The sequence below is a fragment of the Psittacula echo genome, assembly GCF_963264785.1.
Source record: "Psittacula echo genome assembly, chromosome: 2".
Taxonomy (NCBI): Eukaryota; Metazoa; Chordata; class Aves; order Psittaciformes; family Psittacidae; genus Psittacula; species Psittacula echo.
The window spans coordinates 33,220,203-33,232,661 of record NC_137737.1 but is presented as its reverse complement, the minus strand read 5'-3'; the positions used below and the strand labels follow the sequence as shown (position 1 = coordinate 33,232,661).

The 12,459-nt window shown below is 37.0% G+C and overlaps 1 protein-coding gene across 1 annotated transcript in view; it reads right to left on the bottom strand.

The window, feature by feature from the left end:
* The window catches only part of COL28A1 (collagen type XXVIII alpha 1 chain), a gene marked incomplete at both ends in the record, with an annotated part of 66,548 nt that overhangs the window by 28,010 nt on the left and 26,079 nt on the right, over window positions 1–12,459 (bottom strand). Inside the window, 11 exon segments of the mRNA XM_080609609.1 lie at window positions 841–909; window positions 3,604–3,672; window positions 4,260–4,331; window positions 4,916–4,984; window positions 7,483–7,554; window positions 8,584–8,652; window positions 10,008–10,076; window positions 10,769–10,837; window positions 11,321–11,389; window positions 12,308–12,351; window positions 12,354–12,375. Of these exon segments, the coding sequence (XP_080465735.1) occupies window positions 841–909; window positions 3,604–3,672; window positions 4,260–4,331; window positions 4,916–4,984; window positions 7,483–7,554; window positions 8,584–8,652; window positions 10,008–10,076; window positions 10,769–10,837; window positions 11,321–11,389; window positions 12,308–12,351; window positions 12,354–12,375 (693 nt within the window).

Below are 12,459 nucleotides of genomic sequence, written 5' to 3'. Positions count from 1 at the left end.
TTAAAAAGGTCACTTCACTGTTAAACGATGATAAAACCTCATAAATGTCATCCTTTGCAAATTAATCTATATCCTTTTCCTCTAACTTATTTCCCACTGGCAAGAGGAAGGTCCTTGGTTTTACCTTATTCTTCAAGAAGCCTTAAGTCAGCTCGTGTACGACAGAGGAGAATTCTTCAGTCTCTCACTTTTGCAAAGACTGCAATCTCTGTGTACCACTGAATCTTCATCTTTCACTTTAGTTAACCACTAAAGGCTCAAAAACAGTGAGCACAGCAATCCTGCCACAGACTGCTGTAGTCCATTCTTGGTGTTGAGGTTAAAAATGTAAATAATATAACCAAGTAAATCCTATTCTGAAACCTATATGCAAACAAGTACCTCCAAAAGACCTATTTTTAATTTTTTTGATTTTGGTCTTACTTATGTTTTTGCATGTGCATGGTTCGCAATACTGAAATGACACTAATAAAATAACTAATACCTCTCTTTTTATACTCACCAAAGAGCATACTGCCCATAGAGAGGTATAAAACACCACATGAGATAATGAAAAGTGGAGATGAATTTGAGGAGCTACCTTCCTAATGAAGACTTCGTGAGGGAAATTTGCAGGGTAAGGTACACTGGACTAGCTATTTAATCTTTTTTGTGTTTCTTCTTTGAAATGATAGCAAGTTTATATTTAAAAAGAGATGTAAACTGGAATTATGTAAAAATTGATGAATTGGTCATTTATTTTCCCCAAAAATGTTGCTCATGTGGTTTCTGCATATTCACAAGGAGTTTTTCATGTGTCTCATGTTTCTTTATTTTTCATATTTTGCCTAGAACTCCTACCGTGGGTGCCATTATTGAATTTCCAGGAAGTCCATCATCTCCCAGTGGCCTGTTGGGACCTGGATCCCCCTATCCAAAAAGAAAAAAAAAAAAAGCAAACCCATATCCATTATTTTCAGTTTTAATTTACAAAGTCTTACAGAAAAAAAGAAGTATTCAACTCTTTCTGACAGTGACAATTATTGAGCTAGGTAATATGAAATCAGTATTTTTAAAGGAAGCTTTTACTACCTAGATTCTGACCCCACTTATACTTTTGCTTCTCTGCAACTTTGTCAAGGAGTGTGCTCTGCTTTGATGAACGATTTGACAGCGTCAGTTTTCAAATGAAGGTTGAATATCATAATTTAGTCTCCATGGCCAGATTCACCTGTGGCTTCTGCCTACTTTTGCTCACACAAGCAAGGCTGCATAATCTTGTTACTGTCAGAGCACAAAGAGAACAGCAAAGAAATTCAAAGACAAGTGCTGACACAGAGTATGTTTAGAAAGATGCAAGTGTGCAGCACTTCAAAATTGTAAGCTCCACAGGCTGAAGACTCAAGAAGAAACTATTTTTTCCTCAAACACTGCCTAGTACAAGTGTTTGGTAATCTCAGCTCTATCAGTGGCTTTCCTGGAAGCAATCAGGCTTTGAATTCAAGTTCCTCATGTTATACACACACACACACACACACCCCCCCCCCGAGCAAAATCTTGCTCCTTCTTAGTATTTAATCTATTGGCAACAAATGTCTTACTTTATATTAAGGGTCTTAAAAACAAAATTTTGATTTCCAATTAAAATTGCAATTTTTAACACTAATGAGAAGGACAGGCAGTATTTCAAGAATCGTTCACTAGGGAATGCGGATGCAATGTTCTATCAAAACCACCAAGCAGTGGTAACCATGAGAAAAGAATATGAGAAAAAACAGCTATCAAATGTTACTGTCTCCACATTAGTAATAATGACTGTCAAGGGAAATAAAACTCTAGTCGCCAAATGTGGGTGTTGCTTAAAATACATAAATTTCCAGTGAACACAACCATGGCTGTTCAGAAGTTGTCTAGCAACCCTTCACTGCTACATCAAACACTTAAGAGATGTAATAAAAAGACCACAGACCATGATAAATCCCAGCTTGAAAAACATGCTGATTCCCTGCATTGGAAATTTAGTATGTCTGACTTCATGACTGCAGATAACAGGATTTTCCAAGAACACAATTACTAGTAAGCATCGCACTTTTCACAGTGGAAAGAGAAAACAGATCTCTTTAATCTGTTACATATTGAGCAATTGTCAGAAACATGGCAGATACATGTTTAAACAAAGAAATTATTATGGAGCTAAAGAGACAAAGTTTTGTGTATTTTCTAAAAGTCAACTTGCATTTTAGAATTACCTGAAATACTTGCTTTCTTGCATCAGCCACTGCACATAAAACCCCTCATCTAAAATTTCTAGCGTGTGGAAAAACTCCTACAGACCCCAGTGAATATTTGATCGTGTCCAGCCTGCTATGAAAGTGATACGAATTATACTGAACAGAATAAAATCAGAGTGAAAAAGGCAATAAAGTCAATGAAGTCTTTTTTTCATCATGAGTTTTATAAATAAATAATCTTGACTCCCATAATGGTCTATTTAAAAAAATGTCACAGTAACCATGAAAACGTGAAGGCGGCAGACTGGTGTAGTGAAACCTGTCTTCATACAAGTTGTGCATTATAGCGTGCTACTTACATTTTCCTGAGACAAAGTTTGGTTGCATTTTTACTTCAGGTGTATCCTGAGCTTCTTTTATTCCCTTCTTCTTCCCTTCTCCATGCACAAGCAAGTCCAAACTACATTCCTGCCTTCTGTGATGCCCTGTTGCAAGGCTCGTGAGTACACTGTATGTACAATACCTACATGTGCTTGTGTGTGATGGCATATATATTTTTAAGGAAGAAGAAAAATGAGGATGAAATTACTCCAGAGCGATAGGATGCACATTAATGATTTCTCTATCCAAAAAATTATCTATCAGCAAAGCTGAAAAACATCAATTAAAGTTGAAGTAAACTGATGTATTTATACAGACTGCAACTATTTAATCCTTAAAATAAAAATGTGCTGGTAGTGAGTTTTCAAATGTTTTGAAAACCTTCAGAGTTATATTTACTTTTGCTGAATCTGCATATTTTTCTTAGCAGGACAACTCCCACTCATTTCAAGTATATTTTCCCCATGGAGAAAATGAGATGGATGCAGCTCTAACTACCTCATATATGACATTGTATTTAAAGTAGTGTCTACCGGCCACCTGTTCACTTGGAAGTGACATAAAAACATTCATCTCTAAAAAATCATCTAGTTCAGCATAAGTGGAACTATACACAGACACATTCCTGTAGGGATTTACTGCCACATTCAGGAAATCTTTGGTCTAAGAAACAAAATACATAGTAAATTCAAACCAAACCAAACCAAAAAACACAGGAAAAAAAACTTCAAAGACACAACAGCAATGTTATAAGGATTTTTTTTTTTTTTTTAACAAATGGATTCAGGAGGCAATAGCACGTACTAAGTTCAGCATCCTGTTATAGGGCTCACAAATACTCCCTGTTGATTTTTAGTATACCTTTCAGTCCTTATTTCTAAAATAATAATCAGTCATCTTCATTAATACAACAAGGAATTTTAACTTCTTTAACTTATATTCTTTTGGGAGACATGTGCACCAGAAATTTTCCAGTCTCTGGTCTCCAGCAAACAATCAGATAATCAATCACCTTTGGTCCAGGAGGTTCCCGAATAGATGATCCAGTGACACCAGGGAGTCCTTTCTCTCCCTGTTCACCCTGTTACAAAATTGCACCATCTAGATTTAAACAAACAGTTTCATTTTCTGCACAAGTAGCAAAAAGTTTTTTAACACTTTGTATTATAAAAATATCCACAATATAGATCTACCTACAAGTACTGGGAAAAAAACTTGAATCAACTTACTGTTCTTGTGAAAGCCTGTCCACGCTTCGTGTTTAAGTAACTATTGGTTGAACTGTGTATTTGATTTTAACTGTGTATTTGATTTTAACCAGAACAGATGCATTATTTCAATTTCCTTATTCAGAGCGACACTCACAAAATATGATAATAGCAAATTAATGTTTCAAAGTAAAAATTTGCAAAATGCTCATAGTTAGAATATTTTTGGACAACTTTAATTTAGCTTCTCAGTCCTCATGCATAACTACAAGGTCTGTGATTCTGTTTACCTATTCTTTTTCTCCTTGGGACTTTTGTATCATTCAGAACAGCAGATGAAAGTATTTCTGCTTTTCCTTTTTTCTGCCAAGTCTCCAAGCATCCGATGCTTAAGAAATCTGTACATTACATAAATTCCATACATCCTTTTATAAAATACAAAGTGGAAGAACAAGCTTCCTTTTGGTCCAGCTGGGCCTTGTACTCCTTTAGAACCAGTCAGTCCTTGGGATCCTTTTTCTCTGGGGTCACCGTGAGGAAAACAACTTTATCAATTATAGCCAAGACTCATTCATTACAGGAAGATACACAAACATAAAATATATTATGTATATATCATCATAATGATGCCCATAACTAAAAAGATATTTAGATGCTCCACTCCAACTGAAATCCCACTCAGTTCTAAAATCTTCCCCAAATGTCCCAGATTTAACCAGGTGAGAGAGAAAAGCTGTCTGTCTACTAACACATCTTTCCAGGATTTAATTTTGGTTTTAGATATCTAGCTAGTCACCTAATTTCTCTTAGCTGCTCTCTCTCCCTATCAGTATACTGAGATAATTTGCCTCCTGCTAACTTGAATGAAAAGCCTCTATTACAATTTTAGGAAATCTCTACAGCTCAATTAATTCAGGGCCTGTGTTTATAGTCTGATTTTGCTGCACTTGGTCAGGCTAAGGAACACATCACTCTCAAAACCTTTTAAATCATCAGTTAAAACACAGGTGCTACTTTAAGATATAATGAATGAAAAAATAGGCCAGAATCTGAACACTTATAAAATAGGACCTTCTAAAGTTGCAGTATTTCTCCAGTGTGCATGTCAAGCCACACCTTTTGGCCTATGTCTCCTTTGCCAGGGGGTCCTTCTGGGGTTCTTAGACCTTGATCTCCCTTTTCTCCCTAACTCTGTCTTGGGTTCAGCAGCAGCAGTCATTTTTTCTCCTTCTTAGTAGCTGGTGCAGTGCTGTGTTTTTGACTTTCAGCCTGGGAACAGCGCTGATAACACCAATGTTTTTAGTTACTGCTCAAATGTGTAGCCTGACCAAGGACTTTGTGAGTCTCATGTTCTGCCAGGGAGGAGGGGAAGCTGGGAGGAAGCAGAGACAGGACACCTAACCCAAACTAACCAAAGGAGTGTTCCATACCACAGCACGTCAAACCCAGGATGTAGAACTGAGAGTACCTGGGAGGTCTGGAACTCTGCTGGGTGGGGGGCGAGATATCGGTATCGGTCGGCGGGTGGTGAGCGGTTGTATTCTCTTCCTTGTTATTTCCTTTATCATTATTACTATTGGTGGTAGCAGTAGTGATTTGTGTTATACCTTAGTTATTAAACTGTTCTTATCTCAACCCGTGGGAGTTGCATTCTTTCGATTCTCCTCCCCGTCTCTCCGGGAGCAGGGGGAAGAAAGGTGGGGGGGGAAGTAGACTGCGTGGTTCTAATTTACGGCCTGGGCTTAAACCACGACACAGAGATCAGACGGTTAATCAATTCTCATGTAGCTAATTTTATTGAATCAATAGACTTATGTGAAACAATGCTTGCATAAATGCTTTACCCAGAAATGTCAGTAAATATCTGGTTGATTTTTTTCCTGCAAAAAATAAAGAAGTATTCTGTCTTCTTAAACCCCTTCCAACCTCCTGCATTTATATTCCTCAGTCTCATAACTCATTACAATTCATTACTCAATTGTAATATTGCCATTTGCAATTGCACCAATCTTTTGTGGGAGGAATTACATGCATAAACTCATATGAAGAAGAGAAATAATTTTCTGTTATCCAAAAAGGTCTCGATTGACCAATTTTAAGAAAAACAGCTTTCAAGAAGTAGTGATTTTAGGCAACTCTGTAGCCGAAGGCCAGTCTAGGCAGCAAACATTAGCCAGAAGCATCACTTCAAATAATTGGCAAATAATACATATAAAATATTCTATTAAGGAACATTATTATTTATGCATCATATAAGTCAGATTAGTATATTGGAATGCCTGTACGTAATTCACAAAGTGAAAAGTAGATTAAAATTAAGTTTAAAAATCCATTTCTGATTTGAGCTGTTGATGTAAGTGGCATTACAGAGCCTGCTGTTGATAGGCATCAGCGTACATCCCACTACTGTGACACAGCTTCAAACATGCAAATAACTGCCTTAACATCATCATGCTACCCACTGCAAGCATCAAGCTGTTCTTTGCACTGTCCCAGATATCCAAGGTAGCTGCTCAGTACTAGTATTTTCACCTATAATGAATTACAACAGTGAAGGTGACAGCATCAAGCTGATAGTCGGAATAAAAGCAATACTCAAGAGAATAATACCCCAGCATTCCCAAGTACAGAAGCCACCTGTAATTTTAACCCAATATTTGCTTAACTCTGATGTTTCACTTCTGATACACTGAGGTCTTGAGCACTTACATAGTGGGTGATTTCAAATATAATAAAAATAATAAAGCAGCAACAGAAATGTTACATATTTTTCCATAGTGGAAGACTTACTGACTCAGGTGTAGCTTATCAAACTGGTTTTGCACTGTCCTTGTAGATGAGAAAAACGCAAAGCTGCATTCTTAATAGATGTTTATTACAGCTATTCAGATATCTTCTGAATAAAGACTTGCAGTCAAAAAGTGCTGATTTGCCTTACTCTGAATCTTGTTCAGTTCATCAATTCTACACATTGGCCAGCTGCTATCCTCATTTAAAAGCTGCACAGTACCAGACCGTGGAGGCACCTGGATTCTCAGCAGCAATTCAAGAATCAGATAAAGCACTGTGTTTTGCCCACTCAGCAGCTCATTCTATTTGGAAAGAGTGAAATTAAAAGCCTCCATTTAACTTACTCTAAATTGACTATTTTGGGCACACAGCTTTGCACTCCTCCAAATTCCTGTCCACCATTTTGAATTTATGCTTCTTTTTCACAATGTGGCAGAATGTCTCTTAAAATCTCAGAATTTCCCTTGGAAACAAGCAGTCCTAGTTTCAGCTGTTTGTGATAGTGTCTGTACTAGGCTGACAGGTTTCACTCAGAGTTCGCCACCCTGCCAGATGCCCTAAGTCTCATCAATGTGAGCATTACTCCTTGGTGTCAGGAAATATCTGAACAGGCTGTGAGGAACAGGCTAAAGGTATAACCTATCTGTTCTCCAGAAAGATGTTTGTGAAGTTTAACAGTAGTCAACAGCCCACAAAAGGCAGGACAGCTAAATCAGATGCAGATTCGGATGGTTTATTGGAAACATCTCAGCTAGCCCAGTCCCTTTTCCCTGGCAGAAATATTGGCACATGCCCTCCTACATGATGAACTCCTTTACATTGCATACCTGCAAATAATGGTTTGTTCTCTTTTCATCTATACCTTTTACATGCAGTAAAATATATTTTCTTACCTTTTTTCCTGATTTCACAGGATCTCCCTGCACCCCTCTTTCTCCTGGGAGTCCTGATAGACCCATATCTCCCTTAAAAAAGAATAAATAATCATATCTGTGTACTTCAAGTAAGTCTTTATTCTGTAAAATAGCCTTAACAGTGTGTTAAAAAAATAATTCATGATGTACAATTTTTTTCTCAAATAAATGTTGTTATTCCCAGGAATTTAAATATTCTATAGAGCCTGTATTTTTTTCTATTCATACAATCTAAAATAAGTATTTAAAATTTCTTTCCAAGTTCCTCACCTACTTCTTAAATCTTAAAAATGTAAATATATTTACATTTTTTCAGTGAGGAAAAACATGATTGAATGCTGTTTGCTATTCTGTGCACAAGAGCAATATTATACAAATGTAACTTACTTGCAAATTCAAACATCTGGGGCTTAAGGAATGGTCAGCCAAAAATGCCTAAATGGAGTTGTTGACTGGAGACTAACACCTCGCTGACTGTACAAATGGGTCTAGGCATTACTTTTAAGACTTGCTACAAAGAGTTGAAACTATCCATAGGAACTAGTCCTGCTGAGTACTTCTTCAACAACCCTGGGAAAAATCACTAGCAACAAGATGTCTATGTCATCTTTCCCAGGATTTTGGAAGCCCTACTTAAATCATTAAGGACGGTATGCAGTGTTCAAAATGGCAGCTGAAGTCAAGGCAGTAAGTGTTTAATGGCTCTTCTAACATGTAGGCAGTATGACCATCACTGTCACACAGACTGGGCTTTTTTTTTTTTCCAAATCACTGCAGGGGAACAGAAGTAGTAATGTTGCTCACAGGCTTTAGAAATACCTCACGAGCTTAGAAAAGATGGTCAAACTCCATTCCAGCTATGGCTGCAGTAATGATTTTAGGAGAGAAGGTGGGAGCTCTAGCACAGTGTTTTGCATTTAAAAGCTAAAACTGTGAAGTTAAGTGAATATCTGTCACTGAAATTCTTCTTATTTTGATCATAGTCAATTTATACCAAAAATCTTCTACTTAGTTTATCAGCAACTACTGAAAGAATTAGAAGACCCTGTAAGGAGCAGTTACAAATAAAAATAGGCTCACTTTAAGTCCTCGTTCCCCAGTTGCTGGATGTCCTGGTTCTCCTTTTTGTCCAGGTTCACCTGGTTGACCCTAGTAACAAAAATCTTTTGTTTAACAAAGAGACACAATTTAGCTTCATTAATTTCTTGCACTATTTCACAAACTGGTTTACACGCAGAATTGAACTTGATGATCCTTAGGGGTCACTTCCAACTTGAGATATTCTATGATTCTGTGATTCCATAGTTCTAAGTGGTCAAGTTTTCAATTCAGCAGTTTTAACTGGAAAATTCTGTTCTTTAAAAGCCCCAGTAACTTGTAAGATTGCGTCTATTTTATTTAACCTTGCAGTGGGCAGAAAGTCTAAGTGAATCTTCCCAACTTCCTCCTTCATGTTTTAAAATATTTTCTTTTTTGACTTTATACCACTAAATCAAAATTTCTTTGGTCACCGAATGAAAAGTGAGCCCAAATAAATATCAGAACTTCTGCTTAAAAGAAAGTTTTACCCTCATGATTGTTCCTTCCAGTTGTTCTGAAACAGTTGAAGAAATAGGAATTCCATTTTTTGATTGTGATTTTAAAAATACTTTTCGCATTAGGAAAATTTTCTCATACAGATCATGTTTCACAGCTGCCTATTTTTCCCTACATTAATATTAAACATTGCTGCTGTAACAGCTACTTACATGCCAAAGAAAATTGTTGTATTTCTCCCTGCTTTTGCTACAGTGACTAATATCTTCCTTTTGTACATCAAGGCGATTACAAAGCACACTTCTGTTTTATAGTTCATCAGTTTATTCTGCTTGCCCTCCTTAGTATTTCAGCTGTTCCTCTTCTTTCTTCTGACAGTGTCCACCTGACACTGTATTGCTAGCAGCCCAGGCTTGGACAGCCGTAATTGTTTACCCCACTTTCCTGTTCTCTTCCTACATTCCCGCCTTCTGTGGTGCAGTGTCAGCGAAATGCACTTACGCTCTTTTTTCTCTTCTAGTGTTTCTATGTTTGGTTTTAGTTCTTATGATGACCATAGGATGCTGAAGGACAGGCTGAAAGCATGGTGGGCCTAGCCTTAAGTCTCAAAATCATCACTGTTTTACAGCTGTTTGGTTAAATGTTTCACTTGAACATAACGTGTATGTGGCATTGAATTAAATTGATGTTTGAGAGATGCTTCATTTATGAATTTGCCTTCATTTAGAACCTAAAATCCCCTTTCACAAAGGTTAAGTGCTGATGCTAAGCAGAGGCCATAGGCTCCATCTGGGGAACACATTGATAACATGGGTGGTTTCCCCTCAAAGATTCAAAAGTGAATTGTTATCTCCAACAAGAGTTACATTTTTACCTCATCAAACAGACTCTTGAAAAGCCTGGCAAAGATACACTGCTTGTTGTTTCTTGCTGGTTCTATTTTTAAAAAATAATATGTGAATTACTACCTTTGAACCTGGCAGACCAAAAACTTTAGATCCTTTAGCCCCAGGGTTTCCTTGTGGACCCTGTATACCCTACAAAGTAAAATAAGTGAGTTAGTGCATTACAGTATTCCACATCTGAAATTCATCACGTTTCCATCTTTCAGCTAATTATGATTTTATCTTCAAAAAAAACCAATTTCCATGCCTGTGCTCAGGCTTAGTTTGGAGGTCTTGGTTTTATTTTTCATTTGTCACTATCCTCTGGATTTCACTGGTGTATCCAAGCGTAATGACAATTACTGTTAGTGCCTCAGTATCCTCATTTAAGCCCTGATTCATAGCATGGTGGAAGCACGAACTCTTATCTTCTTTCTGAAAAAACAAAACCCAAAAAATCTTTTGGGATGTTTCAGTTTTCTCTATCCAGCTATTAAAGGCTGTATTCAAGCTTCAAAGGGCTTGAAATTCGAAAGTGATGGATTCTTACCTTGCGGAACTGCTGTCTGTAATATGTCGTCATCCAAGCAATGCATCTGATTTATCTCCCATGCAAATTATTATGCAGATTAGATGAATTTTCTGTTTGCTTGAGTCTAAGACCATTCAGATCAGTTGGAATCACTTGGATTTACAAGCTTTGCCTAAAGACTAGTTAGATACTTTTTAAAATTAAAAATCACTATGATATTTTTAATGCCTTCACATCAAAATCAGAGCTCTGATAAAGTATAAAATGTAAAATACACGCAAACGCTCATTACATGTCCAAAATGTAGACTTACCTGGCTTCCTGGATTGCCTATTCCTGGTGGTCCTTCTGGGCCCTGTGGTCCTACTTGGCGTTGTTCAACCTATAAAAAGAATTTCATCAAGCCAAGGGAATTAAAATTGTTCTGGATCCCTCTCTGGGGACCTGGGTGCCAAAAAGCTAACAAATTTTAAAAGCCAGAGTATTCCTTTGCCTATTTCGGGTCCATTGCATTAGATGACTCAAAGGGGTTTTACGCTTTACAAATATTTAACTAAAATTTGAAATTTTTAATACAGTTTTTCTGAAATAAATTTAGGAGGAAAAAGTCAATTTCTTCCCTCATACTCCCACCTGCATAGAATACAGTCCTTAGTGTCGTGTCCCCCCCATTTAAGACTAAGAATCTCAGCTCCTTGATAGGTGGATGCAGCCTATGGAGCTGCATGGAACAGGGGAACATTGCTCCTCAGATTCCAGGTAAAACATACCTTTGTATTGTTGTGATGTGTGAATAGTTCATCATTAATTTAACTATAAATATAGTTAACTAGGGATATGATTTGAAAAATACTCTGTGCCTCACCTTGTCTCTCTTGATTTGTTGACCTGGCTGTCCAGGAGGACCAGCTGCACCTTCAGAGCCTTTTTCACTCTAGAAATATGTGACAGTATTGTAACTATATTAGGGAATTTATGAAGAACACCATCCCAGACAAACTCGTCATCACAATGCAGCTAATGAGGAAAAAAATATTCCTTCACAAACAAACAGGAAAAATAGTCAATGTAATTCCTGGTATTAGAGAAAAGTGATTCAGTTACAATTCATTAAATGCTTCATCTGCATTCACTGTGTTGTTGAACACAGGACCTCAGAAGGAGAAAATGAAATACTAGGAAGAAGGAAGCTACATTTTGTAAATGTGATGATATGTTCATTAGTCAAGGAGAGCAGTTTGGAACCTGGTACAAGGACATGACTAGCATCTTTCCCATAAAAGGAAGAAAAATCTTCTTTGCTTAGTAGTTCAAGGCTCTAGAGAATCTTCAAGCCACTAAAAAAGAGGGATACATTTTGACGGGAAGGCCAGTTGTGACTGAATCATACATCTTCACTTGTTTGTACATAGTTTTTAAAAAGGGAATGTTCACATGTATTAAGCTAGCAAGTGCAATTAATGAAGTAACTGTCCATAGAGACTAATACAACCCATCTTTCAGTTTCCCAAAATGGTAAGGCAGAATGAAAACAGTTCCTGAATGTTTTCTTCCAATACAGAACCCAAATAGCTATGAAGTCTTTCAGAAGATTTCTCTCATTAATGCTACCAAAATAAAGTATTTATTAACACGTAAGTAGGAGAATCATTAACTTACTAATGTTAAAGGGACTGTACAACCTTTTTGTAGCTATCTTGATAGAGTTTCTGAACACCAAGAGGTATTCAGAAGACCAAGATCCATCAGCTGTTATTTTATACCAGTGGAATGATCAGTGATCTTAAATAACTTAGACACTACTACAAATATGGCCTAAAATATTAAAACCCAGTAATTTCCATAAAACTACCTTTTGGTCTTGAATGCCCTCTCCTGGTAGACCCTTCTCACCTGCAGACCATCAGGGCCACTTGGTCTCTGTAAAGGAAAAAAAAACATATTTAGACTATACCAGCAATTCCATTTTTATTGACATTTTGTCTAATTTGCAAGTCTTGTGAC